The 17,411-nt window shown below is 40.7% G+C and overlaps 1 protein-coding gene across 9 annotated transcripts in view; it reads left to right on the top strand.

Annotated features, from left to right (window-relative positions):
* The window catches only part of LOC119738081 (zonadhesin-like), a 90,191-nt gene that overhangs the window by 70,996 nt on the left and 1,784 nt on the right, over nt 1–17,411 (top strand). For 8 of the 9 annotated variants that reach the window (XM_038212811.1, XM_038212810.1, XM_038212812.1 and 5 more), the window contains 10 exons: nt 74–271; nt 2,215–2,412; nt 3,447–3,623; nt 4,189–4,377; nt 5,730–5,918; nt 6,747–6,947; nt 7,689–7,868; nt 9,204–9,395; nt 10,175–10,360; nt 11,406–11,582. In XM_038212811.1, the coding sequence (XP_038068739.1) occupies nt 74–271; nt 2,215–2,412; nt 3,447–3,623; nt 4,189–4,377; nt 5,730–5,918; nt 6,747–6,947; nt 7,689–7,868; nt 9,204–9,395; nt 10,175–10,360; nt 11,406–11,582 (1,887 nt within the window). Of the gene's footprint in view, nt 1–73; nt 272–2,214; nt 2,413–3,446; nt 3,624–4,188; nt 4,378–5,729; nt 5,919–6,746; nt 6,948–7,688; nt 7,869–9,203; nt 9,396–10,174; nt 10,361–11,405; nt 11,583–14,481; nt 14,707–17,411 lie in introns of those variants that run through there. The other variant, XM_038212813.1, reaches the window with a different exon arrangement.

Raw genomic sequence — 17,411 nt, 5'->3', positions numbered from 1 at the left:
CCCTGACATTGTTATCCCAAAGAGGGCTCACTTCATATTGACAAGTTTTTTCCCTTATGTCTCGTCTGTCCAGGGGATCGCGTGTCCAAGGGCTGCACCACGAAGTCCGGCCGCAAGATGCGCCACGGCGAGATATGGCAGCGGAACCCGTGCAAGGTCTGCACGTGCGACAACGGCAACCTACGCTGCGACAAGGAGACCTGTCCCGCCCTGCCCTGCGACCAGCCGCTCAAACGCGTGCCTGAAGAATGCTGCCGCAAATGCCCACCAGGTCAGTGATAATTGCAAAGGTCATACGGGGTCACTCCCAGGTCATTCATTAGGTCATGCAGTAGGGATGGAATGAAACTGAGGGGGTTTTCGAAACCTTTGCTTCGGCTTCAGCTTCGGCTTTGTCTACTTCTTCTAAATCACTGAGAGGCAAACTGAACAAAAATATTCCAACTTTTTCCTTCATATCAACCGATTGAATGTTCATAAAGCATACAGGCATCAAAATGTAGCTTAATTCTCCGAAGTCGGGGGCCTAAAATGTCATTAAACCGAAGACGAAGCCGAAGCTAGTCGTTTTGAAAATCACTTGGCTTCAGCCGGCAGTTACAAACATAGACCTATAGGAAGCATCTGAATCTACCTCCCGTAGGTTTTCCGAGTTGTATGTCAGTTTAGTTGGACGCAGCCTGATTTTCCAAAATGCATGTTATAATAGTTATATGATGATGCAACACGAATCACAGTTTGTCATGCATACACTGTTTTGTAATTCACTACCTTATGGAGACGTGTGTACAATAGGGAACAAAAGATTGTAAAGGTCTCCACAGGGCAATTTCTATAGGTGAATATGTCTTCACAAAGTTATCATGAAATAGATATATGGATTTTACTCAAAAACTAGGAATTTCCAAGGTGTATTTATCCGTCGCAAATTGAAGTATTTTATGTAAGGGATATTTGGTCTGAATTTCAGCCCAGGAAATTAATTCTGGTTAAAAGAGGAGCATTTTAAAACAAGCTTTTCACACTCTAAAATTTTAGTACACGAGAACAAAGAGATGTCTCCACAAAGATACAAATTCCAGTATGGGTGTAAATAAGTTGCTTACCAAAAATGGATTACCAACCAAAAAAGTCATGGAGTGTTTACTGTCTGACTGGTTCTCGGCAATCTTTTCTAAGCGCAAATGTGTGCTTAGCAATTTCATTGTGCCTTATAGCTCTATTAAATTGGGCCTTGTCTTCATTTTTTTACTATTTGTATAGCTCAGGTTATTTCAGCCAGTTAGCAGTTTGCAGCAGCATTTTATTCATTTAAATGTCTTACATAAGTGTGGTGTGATTGTTATGTTTTTTATGTTTAGAGGACCTCTGATTTTAATTCCTCTGCTTATAAGATATCTCTTTTCTGCTTACTAGATATCTCTTCTCTGCTTACTAGATATCTCTGCTCTGCTTACTAGATATCTCTTCTCTGCCACTAGATATCTCTTCTCTGCTTACTAGATATCTCGTCTCTGCTTACTAGATATCTCCTCTCTGCTTACTAGGTATCTCTTGTCTGCTTACCAGATATCTCTTCTCTGCTTACTAGATATCTCTTCTCTGCCTACTAGATATCTCTTCTCTGCTTACTAGATATCTCTTGTCTGCTTACTAGGTATCTCTTGTCTGCTTACCAGATATCTTTTCTCTGCTTACTAGATATCTCTTCTCTGCCTACTAGATATCTCTTCTCTGCTTACTAGATATCTCTTCTCTGCTTACTAGGTATCTCTTGTCTGCTTACCAGATATCTCTTCTCTGCTAACTAGATATCTCTTCTCTGCCTACTAGATATCTCTTCTCTGCTTACTAGATATCTCTTGTCTGCTTACTAGGTATCTCTTGTCTGCTTACCAGATATCTTTTCTCTGCTTACTAGATATCTCTTCTCTGCCTACTAGATATCTCTTCGCTGCTTACTAGATATCTCTTCTCTGCTTACTAGGTATCTCTTGTCTGTTTACCAGATATCTCTTCTCTGCTTACTAGATATCTCTTCTCTGCCTACTAGATATCTCTTCTCTACTTACCAGATATCTCTTCTCTGCCTACCAGATATCTCTTCTCTGCTTACCAGATATATCTTCTCTGCTTACCAGATATCTCTTCTCTGCTTACCAGATATCTCTTCTCTGCTTACCAGATATCTTTTCTCTGCTTACTCCCTTGCAGATCCAGACAATGCCTGCTCAGACGCAGAAGGCAACACCTACATGCCTAGAGAGAAGTGGAATCCAGATCCGTGCACGGAGTGTGAATGCACCGAGCTGGGTGGTGTCAGATGTACATCCAAGGACTGTCCTGCACTGGACTGTGACAATCCAGCACCAGTGGAAGGACAGTGCTGCATGACGTGCGATCCAACTGCCAGTAAGAATATGACATTTTTAAAAATTTTGTTCGCAGACTTGTCGCGAAGTGTGCTTCCCAATCTGTCGTTCCCTTGATTTTCCTAAACCAGATTTTATGAAGCTGCCAATAAAAAAAATAAAAGAGAGCAAATTTTAACTTACAATTTTAGTCACTGTAGTGCCCGAAACCGCCCTGCCTTTCATTGATTCTTCAGTGACTAAATAAACACCGCAAAAAAAGAAAGTCCACACTCATTGGAGGGGTCATTATTTTGAATCTGATCGTCTTATGATGACGTCATCTATATAGACCTTTAGGAAATGTTGTTAGCTACATTTTGATACCAAAGACTGTAAATCGTCCGACATTGACAAAGGTTTATGAAAAATGATGCAGTTTGAAAAGTTGCAGATTTAGTGGAAGTGGAAATGGCTGCGTGACAATGTTACATTCCTTGAAACAAACAGCAGGATATATCGATTGCACAGTGCTTGTGCGCATGGGAGCAGGCGAAATTGAATTACCTGCACTGTGCTGTCGATGGGAGCCAATTACATGTGTGTGTGTTTAGGCTTAGCAATTTCTCCTCGCTTAATCTATAAATTTGCAACTTTTCAACCTGCATCCTTTTTCATAAACCGTTGTCAGTCTTGGACAATTTACAGTCTTTGGTAGCAAACAAGGTATCACCATGTAGCTAAATAAATGACGTCATCATAAGACGACAAGATTCAAAATGATGACCCCTCCAAGGAGTAAGGACTTTCTTTGTTTTCGTTGTTTGCAATGCAATGATGTACATGTGCGAATGGGTTAAGCTTGGTAGTCAGGTGGGTAAGATGTCGGCACCAGTAAGCAAGAGGTCCTGGGTTCAGTTCCTAAGCAAATTTGTGAAATTTTCCTCAGACGTCACTGGGTGTGCATTGCTCGTAACAAACGTCTTTGGTGGGAGTAGAACGCAGAAGTTTAAATCAAAATTGAAAATCAAACTGTTGTGATGAACTTCTGAGTAAATGATTTTTTTTTTTTTTTAATGTCACTTTTGTTTTCAGTCATTAAGCCCCTCCAGTACTGCACCTCCACACGCAAAGAGGGTGACACCTGGCAGCCAACGCCGTGCTCCACATGTACCTGCAGAAGCGGCCTGATTCAGTGCCAGATAGAGACCTGCGATACGCTGGATTGCACCACCTACAAACCGGCTGGCGAATGCTGCCCGAGATGTACAAGTAAGATCATCTCCTTAAAATTACAGAAATGATCGTTGAAACATAATGTGTGATGCGATCAGGCTTAATAAGTCATTTGTTGGAAATGTTCATTTGACGATTCAGGCCAGAATATGGCCACCTCATCACATCACTTCATCACATCTCTTGGTGTTCCGACTTCCATAATTTTTTAACTGAAGATGGTGCCAGCATGCGGTTTTCACAGCAGTAATGCTGAGATTGTGCCCTTTTCAAATCTGTAAAAACAACAAAAATTGACCAGGGGTCGACAAACGACTCATTTAGCGTGATCGCATCACATATTTTGTTTACATGTCTATTTATTAATTTCCATACAATTGATTCTTTTTCCAAAAAATAAATGACTATTTGATGTGATTTTCTAAAGAAAAAATACCGAATTATCACGTTGATGATGTACAACACTTTAGAATTCCCATTTTTCACTGGAAAAACAACATTTTGTTTGACCAATCAGTGTCCAGAATGTTTTGTTTGTTTCACCTAACCAATCAACACTCGGCATTGAAATCATTGTGGGTATCATGTTTTGTGTTCCCAGCTGACTATAAGAAGTGCAAAGAAGGCGACGGCACGACGCGCAACCCGGGAGAATTCTGGCGCCCGACTAACTGCGAGGAATGCACATGTGACGCGGGCATGACACAGTGCCGTCCAATCACGTGCGACACTGAGCCGACATGTAACGACCCGCAGTCAGTTTCCGGCATCTGCTGCCCAGTATGTCCTAGTAAGTGTCAGGAATTTTCAGACTCGGGAAATTTCATTTCAGTTTCAGTTTCATCAAAATTTGTTTCCCATTCCAACAATCGATGGGAATATATAAATAAATATAAGAAGAATCTGAATTGGAGGCACAACCAGAGAAGCACAGCTTGTATTAGGAAGTGCCCGTACGATTACAAACGCTACAATAAAGACTAAGTTGACAAAGCACAAACGGTACATATTAAAGAAACAAAATAAGTACAAACACAATTGCAGTGGTTGGTCCAACTGCCAAAAATAACAGAAGTATTAAAGGATGGATTTAAAAGTAAAGAATAAATATAAAATCACTTTTGAAGAAGGTAAGACTTAAGATTACGTTAAAAACTGAATAGGCTCTGGCTGTTCCGTTACTTAAAGGGAATCCATTCCAGTAAAGTGGCCCCGAGTGGCTAATGCTGTGTTTGAAGACAGATGTCCTGAACTTGGAAATAGGCACATTATAGCTATAGCTGTGTTCATTATAATTTGGTTGAACCATATTAACAGTGTTGGGGAAGTTGATTAAAGGAATGTACATAAATAAATACCAGTTGCTGAAAAAAGTTGACTTAATTGATAGGAAGGAGATTGTAATTTTTGAATAAAGGGTTGGTGCTTGCTCTAAAATGACTATTGGAAATTACACGGATAGCCTTCTTTTGTAAATGAACCATATTACTTGAAATTACTTGAAAATCCATTAGCCCATAAAATATTACAATGAGAAACAATGAGAAATATAAGGTAAAATTAAGGAACAATATAATAAAGGGTGCATAATTTTGTCACAGGTAACCTGCAGCCTTCTTTTTTCTTTAGTAAACCATATTAAGCTGATTTCATGGCTAAGCACACAAAAAAATCTTAGCACCACAAAAATTTGCTTAGCTTACAAGTTGTTTGAATATTTGTTTTTATTAGTGGTCATTGTTTTGGTTTAATTTAAATTATTTTGGCTTCAAGCTATTAGAGCCACTTTGTAAATTAAGGCTGCTTTCCAAGACTCTGAAGTTGGTCCAAACGTCTGAACATTTGATTTTGGACTCATAAAACATCTAATTTGACTCGAATCATGGAATAAGTTTGTTGGGCACAACACTGGAACTGCAATCTGAATCAGGCATTAGGTTAAAAAAAAACCCTCCCCCCAAAAAATCAACTAGCCGTCTAAACTGTAACCAAAAAGGCAATGATAAAATATTCAAAGAAATTGGAACCCCGTGGGCCTTTGAAATTAACGGATAGATCACAGGGCCTTTGAAATTAACAGATCGATCAGACGGCCCTGAAGCTCAAATGCTAACATTTTCCCTCTTTCCCACCGGCACGCAGCTGACAACTTTGACGGCTGCGACATCAGCCGCAACCGCCGCATCAACCACGGCGAGACATTGAAGCTGGACAACTGCAACACCTGCACGTGCAGCGACGGCCTCTTGGAATGCAACGAGGAGGTCTGCCCGGCTCTGGACTGCGTCAAGAGCGTCAAGCGAGAGGGAGAGTGCTGCGCCGAGTGCCCAAGTAAGTCCTGTGTGCTTGAAAATCAGCAAGATTGAACCAGAATACACGACTTCCCAGCAATTCGTATCGGGATATTATTCCCAGCACTTGTAATATTTGCTATTCACCAACACATCTCTATGACATTTGAAGGTTTGCATAGTGAAGGTATACAATAAGACAAAGATTTACGCTAGCACCATGTGACAAATATTCTTTTGTGAGTTTGTGAGGTTCAGAAAAGAAGTGGGGGAAACTCAACGTTTTGGACAGAAAAGGGTGAGTAAAAAAAAGAAATGAAACGCAAATGTTGTGACCATTGTTTTAGTGAAGTTCTGCATGTAGCACCTTCAAAATCTAGGATAAGAAAGCTTGATTCATAAGCTTTCTTTTAGTACAAGAATCATTCAAATCACTTATGCACTTTAAGTTACAAAATTTTAAACACAAAATTTAAAAGTTCTGTCCTCGGATCACAAGAAGGTAAGTGTTCTTTCAGCAAAACGTAAACAAATCACATAGGGATATGTATGAATTGTTTTCGTTTCGCTGAAAGAACGCACACCTTTTTTTTGTGATCCGTGGACAGAACTTTTAAACGGTGGTTGTGTTTAAAATGCCGTAACTTGAAAAGTTTATGAGTGATTTGAATAAATCTTACACTCAAAGAAAGCTTATGAAGTGGGCTTTCATATCCTAAATTCTGAAAGCGCTACATGCAGAACTTCACTAAAACAATGGACCCGACATTTAGGTTTCGTTTTTTTTTTTTACTCACCCTGTATTACAATTTACATCTTGACGGTTAACTTGAATCGATATTTGTTTTCTTTTTTTAACTTTTAACAGTCCCAGTAGGCGAGGGTGACTGCACATTGGACGGTGTGGTCTACCGCAACACTGAGACCTTCGAGGATCCCGCCGACAATTGTCTGAAGTGTGTTTGCAACACGGGTGAAGTCACCTGCGGACAGCCAGGAGAACCCTGCCCACCGGTGGAGTGCGCTGCCCCTATCATAGTGGATGGAGAATGCTGCCCGTCCTGTATAGGTATGGTAACTGGCTCCCCGTCATGGGGGGTTGTCATTCAAAGATTAGTTACCGGGAAGCAGCTATATAGGTATAACTGGTACCCTGATATGAGGATTTTCAGTTGTGATATGTATCAAGGCAACCAGGTAGAATGACTGGTACCCTGTCCTGGGGAGATTTCATTCATGATGCATCGGTGTGTTGGGAACCAGTTATCGGTTAAGTAACTGGTACCCCTTTCGTGAGGGTTTTCATTCAAAATGCATTAGTGTGTATCAGGAACCAGCATTCACTGGTAACCTGCATTTGGGATTTCATTTGCAGTTTATCAGAGTGTGTTGGGAACCAGCTTGTACTTAAAGGTGTTTCCGCCTCTGAAAAAAAAAGTGTCCACGGGTCATCTTCAGCGGCTAGGTCTGTATCTGTATGTTATAGTCGGTAAAGCATCCCAGGGGAAACATCACACCAACTTAGAAAGAAGACATTGAGAAGCAATTACAGTTTTAGAGGTGGGAGGAAAAGCCCAGAAGATATTCTGGGGAAAACCCACAGGATCAGGTACCGGCAGGGACTGAAAACCCAATCCACATATTGGCCCGGGCGGGATTCGAACCCGGGTCACAGCGGTGGAAGGCGAGGAAAGTACCGCTACACCAACCTGACTCCCCATAGTTTTAGTTTTAACTCCCCATAGTATAGTTTGACCATACCACAGCGATTATTTGTGTAATTTGTTTTTTGCTCTGTTTGATCCTACAGAGGGAGTTTGCGAGTACCAGAATAAGCTGTATCAGAGCGGCGATACATGGGACGCGTCGGACTGCGAGCACTGCGAGTGCAGCGACGGCATGGTGGTCTGTGCCATTGAGGATTGCGCTGCCGGCCCATGCTCCACTGACCATATCACGGTCCCCGGACGCTGCTGTCCAGAATGTCCAGGTACAGAATTAGTCAGTTGGTCTTAAGTCTGGCACCCAGACTAGATTGGGATGTTGATCCCTTAAAGGGGCACTAGATCCTGAAATCCCCGAAAATTTCATGGTTTGGATTGTTTACTTATCCTATTTGAAACATCTGGTTGAAAGGAAACCAACCTAATGTCTTACCGTTCCCGAGAAAGGGAAAAAAAAACCTGTTTGTTTACATCGGACACGACGGAGCGCGAATACGTTTTTCCCGTCGTTCCCTGTTTGTACAATGATATGCATGTTTGTCTCGGGAACAGCGGTGACCAATCCCCAATGCACAAAATATATTTTCTGCGACGTCCGCAAAAGGCGAACACTTTACGAATGAAATCACACCTAGCACCCAAACAGCTCGACTTTTTTGGGTTGCCAAAGTGGACCCCGAAATTCGTTCTCGCACGTATAATACAGGAATAACACAAAAAAAGCCCAATTGTTAAAGGATAGTTGTGTGGATGTTTATATCCTACTTTTAAATGTTCTTTCCGATAAACATCATTTCGTTCAAAGCGCGTTTTGTAGCCCAATTGGGCTGTTCCAGGACCCAGTGTCCCTTTGATACGGTCAGTCCTAATCCCTGCAGGGATGTAGTCCAGTCCATCACAAGTCCCTGCAATTCCATCACAAATCCTCCAGTTCCATCTCAACTCACAGGCTATTCAGATGAGCTTGGACTTTGACAAAGGCATTCCTTTGTTATTGTTGGTCCATTCCTCCTTGTGACTGGACTTGTGATGGACTTGTGATTGACTCAACTACGTCCCTGGATCCCTGGCAAGTGCAGTCACGCCGCTGCGACAGTCAAAGGCGCTGTTAACAAGATGAAACAAATCCAGACGTGCTCGAACATAAAAAAAGGGCGCTTTTTTTTCACCACTTTCAAAAGCCCAGTGAACATGACACACCGCATTTGCGTAGATGTGCGTATATAATCCTGTGCAAAAAAAAACACATAGCATCTTCACGTGGGTGTCAGGCGTCGTCAGCAATGCATTCAAATATCTCTTCCAGTGGTCTCCCCCAACTCTCCCTTTCTTACGATTGAGGGGGTACTAATAAGCACTCTTCAAGCATGTGTGCCTGAGTTATGCTTAGAAGCATGAGTTATGCTTAGAATCTCTCCGGTCTGCTGTATTTTTCAAAAATCTAATCATCAAATTTTGATATTTGATTGCATATCAAATATCAAAATTTGATGATTAGATTTTTGAAAAATACAGCAGACCTGAGAGATTCTAAGCATAACTCATAGACTCCACCGTGAAAAGTTACTTATCCCCAGCCACTTTTTTGACAATCTTTTCAGATGATTTCCGTGCGTGCATGGACAAGGCCGGCATGTACAGCCATGGCGACAGGTGGATCAAGGCAGACGACATCTGCGTGGACTGCTTCTGTGACGATTCAGCCATCTGCTGCGAGCACATCAGGTGCCCAGAACCAGAGTGCCAGAACCCCACCGTTATACCGGGACAGTGCTGCCCGACATGTGATGATGGTGAGTACAAGTCAACCTCTCGCCAAAAAGTAACTTAAAGAAAATAAATGAAGTGTCCTCTTCTCTATTACTCATTTCCTTCGTCTTTGCCCAAGATTGAATTTAGATAGTTTTTCAGTTTGCAGCAATGGTGGTGTCCCTGTGAGCCTAGGTACATACTTTTATTTCTTCGCATTTGGTCCCAAAAGCCTGTGAAATCCACAGCAAATGTTTTTAAGGTAGATCGTTCGTCATTGGTGCACTGTTTTGCCAAAAGAAGTAACAAAAGTGCTCCAAATCTAAAGATGGGTGCTTGATTTCAATTCAAAAGTAGTTAAGTCACGTTTTAAATTTGGCCGGAAATCAGCATCCGGGACGCGTTCTCATTCAGCCGGTTGCAGCTACGCGATGTTGCTCACCGAACCGACAAATAATAGCAACCGCGCGTTGCATTGTGTCAAGGCTTGTGCGCAACCGTTCACAGATTCACTGAATTACAAACCAAGTTTTTACAGAAATTTCAAAAAACTGCATCACTTGACGCGCATCTTTGGAAATGACCTTCTTTTATTGTTTTCTTCAAAATGACAGCATGCCAGAAAGGATAATTTCACAGGGAGTTTACTGTCATTAAACCAATTAGGCTATTCAACGATAATTTTGTCAGTTACTTTTTGGATAGCTGCAAAATAATCTAGTTTACCTTTAAATCTCCCCTATGTAAGAAAAGGCAAAAACAAAGAAAAACTAAACAAAAGAAATAATCATTACGAATCACTTGATATACTCTCCCATAACAGTCCCAGTACCCACAACCTGCACCTACAAAGGCAGTACTTACCAGAACGGCGAGCGAATTGATGAGCAGTGCTCTTCGTGCGAGTGTTCCAACGGTGCAATGACGTGTACCCCAACGGTCGCATGCCCAGCTGTGTTCTGTCCCAACCCCATACAGACTCAAGGGGAATGCTGTCCAAGATGTGGAGGTAAATATACTTCAGCTAAAATCTTTGTTCAGTGGAGTGAATCTTAACTGTAAACAAACAAAAAAAGTAGGATTTGGAAACTGTTGGAAAAACTGCCGTAAGGCTGGTTCATCCTCAAAAGCAAATTTACAACATTTAGGTAATTATTTGAGCTACAAATTTTTGATAATTGGAACCATTTCTACTCGGTTAAATATATCTGTGAATATGTTGTGACATCAAATTTGTAGTATTTGTCTGTTGTGGTTGAAATAAAGGATCATTCAAGTCACAAATGTCTGTAAGGGCCCGTGACCATTCAGCCCCGGTATGAAAAGGGCCCCCCGGTTAGCTCATCCCTTCCCAAGAAGTCCTCTCGTACCGTCCCAGCTACCGGCCCAGGAGCTGGTCCTGTTGCTAATCAGGAACTCCTCTATCCTGGGGTCTATTGTTTGCAAGTATTGACACACGTAATATATCCCAGAAGAAACCCGCTTGTGGTTTTCATCTCTCAGCGCGAAACAATAGAACACTTTCGTCAGCACAGATCAAAACCCCTGCCATGGGGTTTCGCGCACAATGGGACCGTAAATTACCAAGGCATTATGGAAGGATTTTATCTTTAATCCGGTAAGTCTGCTATTGTTCTGCTCTGGACGTTCGCTGAAGGGCAATAAATTGATGCGCCTGACTGACTTCAAAACTTCTGGTCAGACAGGACCATGTACCGGACGAGACTTGGCTGAAGATCGGACTGGCTTTGGACCGAACGGGGTACCGGGGGGCCCTTTTCATACCAGGGCTGAATGGTCACGGTTCCTAAGACACAAGTTTGGCGACTTGACACCATTTATTTCAACTTCCTACCATGTTTTTTTAACCTGTTTCCTCCAATTGACAATTCCCAGAAGGTACATCAATCTTATGAGTTTTGAGATCCTTAACTACACTGGGCCAATTATTTGCATATTCGTCATCTGCATGTTCTTGATTTGCATATTCATGCTACCTCATCTAGGCCTGGCCAGGTATTTAAACAATTTCCCCACTGATTTCCGTGAAACAGCTCAGTGCTTCCACTCTAACCAAGAGTTCCAGGACGGCGAGACGTGGCAGGACCCTTTACAGACGTGCTTCACGTGTACCTGCCTGAACGGCCTGGTCAGGTGTGGTCTGGAGTGCCCGGCCCTTCGGTGTCTGGACAGTAGCCTCAAGGACGGCGAATGCTGTCCGACGTGTCCAGGTAAGTCCTAGTCTTTCCTCACATCAAATGACGTGGCTATTTCTATGGGAAACGCACGTCTATGGGAATTGGTCTCAGCCGCTGCCCATAGATGCATGTGTAGCCATAAGCCGCAGCCAAGTAATTTGGATAAGGCCCCCCCCCCCAAAAAGTCTCCTGTTTCTGGTATGCGCGCGCGTCGCCGTAGCCATGCGCGCGTCGGCAAAATGAAAAAGTTTTTTTGTCAATGAAAGATGATGCCTCAAAACCGCCAAACTCACTGGTTTGACTGGAATTCTGCTGCTGCACAATTTTAACGTGTTTTTAGATGGGTTTATGATCGAGAATAAGCTTTATGTGGCCTCTCTGGACTCCCATAATATTTGCACTAAGTTTAGTTGGGCACCATTTGCAGTCATCAGCCGACATTTGAGGCAAAACAAATCAGGTAAAAAAAAAAATGCCGCGTCGCCGCACCACTTTTTGGCCAGCTCCATACCAGAAACCGGAGACTTTTTTTTTTTGGCCTAATGTCTGTTTTTTTTTTTTCTTCATCATTTCAACTACAATTACAGCATCTTTAGTGTACATTTAAGTTATAATTCGCTTTTGTTCAAGACATTTTTATATTTTCTTTGGTCCACTCACCTATTTAAAGGAGCCATGCGGTGAATTTTTCTCAGGAACACATTTTGTGCAACTTTCTCTTGAATATATGAAAACTAATTGACATCCTTTTTTGGGGGTTTAATTTGATTGAAAAGTGCATTTAAAATGTTCCATTCTTTTTCGTATAAGTTCCAGAGGGCACTACTACTGTGATGTCATTTCAGGAAGACACTGTTCAGTAAAGGGGTTTTCTGTTTAACTCTATCAGTGCCCGCGAAATTTGAAAAGTTTAACCCTATTAAAAGTGCCCAACTTCGAGCGTTTTTGTTAATTGTTTAAATTTCTGTAGAAAAAAAAGGAAATAAGTTTTACTCACTAAATTTGTTGTTGTTGCTCTCTGGTATGTCCTTGGTATATTGGAAAGTCAATAGTAGTCACAAGCGTAGTGATACACCCTGAAACACTGGCCTGAACACAGGGGAATTCCGCACTTTTTGCAGAAAATACGAGTGTCAGTGCTGCGGCCTCTCGCAAGAACTCGAATGAAACAAATAAATGCAGGTCGTAACTGAATGAAAATGATATTATAAGAAAGAGCGAGAACGCCCCCTTGTGATAACATACTTACTCTACCTCGTACATGTACAAGGTTTGGCGATTTCGAACTAACAAATATACCTCGTACATGTACGACTTTGGCACTGAAAGAGTTAAATTGTGAACCCAAAATGTGCTTATTGAAAACATTTTTGATCAAAGGTTGCTCGTTGGCTGGCTTACTGCCATGTACCGACACAACAACGAATCACCAACAATTTACGACAGCAAGATATCCAAAATTGTAGCAAATTTTTCTCCTGAACTAGCTGTATAATTGAGGTTTCTGCTGGAATGACATCACAGTTTTGCTAATGAATAAGAACATTTGCATTAACTTCAAAAACAAAAGGGCCAAAAATACCCTTGAAAATGGCAGGACGAAAATTGAAAACAAGGTTAAATGTGTCACAAAGGTGCATTTTCAAGGATTGCAGTAAGAAAAATTACATTGCATGGGCCCTTTAACGTTTTCAAATCTTCCCCATTGTTTGCCATACTGTCAGCTTTTTTAGATTAGTTAAGCATGCATGAGACATTAGTTATTATACAACACCTGAATAAATCCCCGTCATCTGATTGGTGGATCGTTGATCACATGTCATTGAATTATTCGTCCCAACGCGCGCGGCGCGGCGCACAGTGCAATGGAAGTTCCATTGCACACTGAATAGAACTTCCATTGCACTGTGTCACTGCTGCCGGTGGTGTCACTGTTTTAAATCAAGCTATATTGACTATGATAGTTCTCAAAACCTGTTGAACAGTTTCCATAAATTAAATATGATAACCTTGTCAAACTTTTAAACAGTTTTTAGCCTGATTAATTGGCTATTAAAATTCAACCAATCAGATGACAAGGATTTATTCAGGCGTTATATAAAACAAATAATGAATGTTTCACGTTCGTGCAATGGTAAGAATAATTTCATGTTCCATTCCACGAGGCGAAGCCGAGTGGAATGGAACATTTCATCTGTCACCGAATCTGTCACAAACATTCAGTATTTGTATACCATTGGGCTTATTTTGTTGATTTCTGGAAGCTACTTGAGCACATCCGCTGCCTGGAGGAGCCAAATCAGTTTTTATTTGTTTGTTTGCTTGTTTGTTTTTGTTATGTTTTGTTTCCTTTTATTTTTATTTTTTTTATGCATGGGAAATCTTTTTCTTTGTGGTGGAGGGAGTATTTCAGAAACTTGACTATTTAAAAGTGTCTTAGGTTGTTTTCACTTTTTTTTTAAAAAGTTGTTTATGCGGGGAGGGGGGTTTGGTGGTTGGGATATACCATTTCAGCCCAGTGTGGACAATTTTTAGAACTAGATATGCTGATATTTGAACGAATAATTCCCAAAAAAAGCCACTAATTGGGCGATTCTGCAGTTGTCACACTCAAATCAATAGGGATTGCATGAAAGTGTAAGTGCGGTTTTTTTCTTTTCTTGTCTTAAACATGCTACCATTGGCTGCAATACTACGAGTGAACCAATAACGTTGGAGAATCTATGGCCTCATTGACAATGACCAATATGACCAATAAGACCCTAATGCTGATTGGCCAACATTAAGAGTGATGTAAAAGCGTTGTGGTTAAGAATTTCATTTTGAGCTCATATTAAAAAACATCAAAAACAAGCCCCCCAAAAATAAATATCTTTTTTTTTTTAATCTAATCGAAGATCCTTCATTATTTATCCCTTTTCGTGAACTTCAGGTCCTTAAAACTGAGGCTCAGAGGTCAAGGGGCAGCGGGTCAGGTCATGAGGTCATAGGTTACCCAAGGTCGCTGGCTTGCAAGCTTCAAACCTCCATGCTTCGCTTTCAATTAAAAGCAGACTTTATTAACAAAGCTTATAGTTAGATAATCACTTCATATTAATGCTTAAACTGTATTTGAAATTTATGAACCTTGAAAAAATTTACATGAATGTAGTGTATGTTAAAAAAATGTACATGAGTGTAGTTATAGTGTATGTTAAAGAAATTTGGCACTTTAGATACATGGCGAATAGCTGAAATTGTTTTTGTTTTTTTTAATTATGCTTTTTTCAAAATGAAGTTAACATAATGAGCAAAGTTTAAATGCTTAGAACATTCTAGTACATTCTAGAGTTGGTAATTAATCAAGTTCTGACGAGACGCAAGTCAATCACAAGTCAAGTCACAAACAATTTACCTGAATTGTAAGAAAGCCACTCCTTTGTCAGTGACCATGATGACTGGACTTGCGACTGGACTTGTAAATTGATTTTGATTAAATTCTACTTTACAGTGTAAGAAATGCTGCTTATTATGTGCCAAGCAATATGCTAGAGGGTTGTGTATATTACTGCATAATTAATACAGTGGAACGCGGCTATAAGGAACCTTGCAGGATCCACAGATATTGTTCGTAATAGCGATCATTCGCTATAGCGATTTTTAGCTGCTGGTGCTGCGGTACTCGCTTTTCAATAAATAGCCCCCTTCATAACTTCACCCTGCACGCCCTGGTAGTTACCGAAAGACAACTTTGAACACGTGCCGACTATTGACAAATGTAGTTACACAGTTTTTTGGTTTACTACCTTCATCAATGGGTGGCTTTCCCCTTCTATTCCTTGGGGAGATAATAGCCACTTGTCGCTCATCTGTTGACATTTTTCAACAACAATGTTCGGTACGTTTTGTACACAAAAATCGGGAGCCATCAGGATGATGTTCGGTACAGCCGAATGTTCGGTATAGCGGTGTTCGGTATAGCGACGTTCCACTGTACTATAAACAACAATCAAGTATTCACCATACCTACTTCAAGGGCTTAAGTTGTTCACCCCTTTCACACTGGCGTTCTAGATTCACACCAATATACATGCATATATACAATGTGAGTAAAAAATTTTTAAAAAAGTCAATTTTCTCAGAAATGGATGTAGGTCGGCCAACATTTTTTTTACAAGAATTATGTCACAGCTAATGAAATTTGAACGATTTTTTTTCTTCAGATTAGCCGTGACATAATTCTGGTAAAATAATTTGGCCACCCATATTCTATTTGTGAGAAAATTGACTTTGAATCTTTGATCAAAATATGCGTTGTTTTTTTACTCACCCTGTAGTATAAGGAGCGTTGACTCGGTCAACCAAAACAGATTTGCTTTCAGACAGGCCAAGAACTGCATCTGGAAAGAATGCTCCCAGATGACACTTCTTTGGTTGTGTACAAATTCTACCGAGAGTCAAGAGCATTTAAAGTATTTTCTGACAAAATTGGAAATGTTTCTCAGTTCCAGATTCATGTCGCTTCAACATGTTTGGAATGACTGTCCTTCTTTGAGATAATATATGATGTAAAACGTGGCACCGCGATGCAGCATTCTTTCCCTGCGTCTTTCGGCACAGTCACTCCAAAGTATTCAAAATGTCAAACTTCATTCAAATCTTGGGAATGATTTGGTTGGGCCGCTTTGGGCGCACGAATTTGGCATGCCATTCTGAAGCAAGTGTGTAATCATTGGGGACTCAAACAGGGAAATCCTGCCTCCAAGCCCTGCCAATGTACTCGTATTCGCAAGTGCTTTCAGCAATTACCAGGAGTGTTAGTTGTGTTTTTTTTTATTGACTTTAACTATTCATTCCCCTATAGTTTTGAGTCTCTATACTCAGGCTCGCTCTTACAGTATTTCATTACAAATTCTTTTGTACAGTGGTAAAGATTATGTGTTGCATTTGGAGAGTGTTGATGAAGACTTGTTTACTTTTGTCTGGATGTAATCATTAAATGTAATCAATTTGAACACTGAAATAGTATGTCATTCCTCAGTTAATGTTCCATGTTTATTTTACTATTTTGTATTAAAAACAAAAACAAAATACATCAAAATGGCATTTTATGGTAACAGATGTTGGGTCAATAAGCCATTTGCGAGTGACCTATTCCCTTTGGGATTTAAATTTGAAAAACATCTGGTACACTGACTTGCTCAGAATGCTTGGAACATTTTAGCTTTGAATTCTCCAGACCAAAGACACTGTTGCTAATCACATGATTCGGGGCAAGCTCTTGCATAGTTACGTAAGAGACGCTCAGCATCAATACATTGTTCACAATGGGTGAGAATGGCACAAAGACACCAGACCATGCCGGAGCTGGGGGTCGCTAGCATAGGGCTTGCCCCGAATCACGTGATACAGTAACAGTCTTTTTGGTCGGGAGAATGCAAAGTTAAAACGTGCAAAGCATTGGAGTAAGTCAGCGTTCCAGATTTTATTCAAATTTAACCTGCAAATGGCTTAATTATTTTAGTGGGCAATTTTTTGGGGTAAATTTCTCAGCGTGTCCGTTTCGCTAAGCAAAATTGTGTCCCCGGCTGAGGCTAAGCAATACTTTCTGCTTAGACGCTCTGTGTAATTGGGCTGAAGAAAGTAAGGATAAGGTATACTTGGCAATCTTGGGTCAAGCTGTACCGTACAAATACCAAGTGAAAAGTTTCTACGTATTTTATTACAAAATTAATAATGTTTCTTGGTTTCTAACACTTTTGTAGCCATTCAGGTTATTTCCTTAATTAAAAAAAATGGCACAGGATACTACTTAATATATCAAGGAGTTAGCATAAAGATCTAGTATTTGTCATTTATGTGATGTGAATCTCTTCTTTTTGT

The sequence above is a fragment of the Patiria miniata genome, unplaced genomic scaffold, assembly GCF_015706575.1.
Source record: "Patiria miniata isolate m_02_andy unplaced genomic scaffold, ASM1570657v1 HiC_scaffold_3, whole genome shotgun sequence".
Classification (NCBI taxonomy): domain Eukaryota; kingdom Metazoa; phylum Echinodermata; class Asteroidea; order Valvatida; family Asterinidae; genus Patiria; species Patiria miniata.
This window is presented reverse-complemented; position numbering and strand designations above follow the sequence as displayed.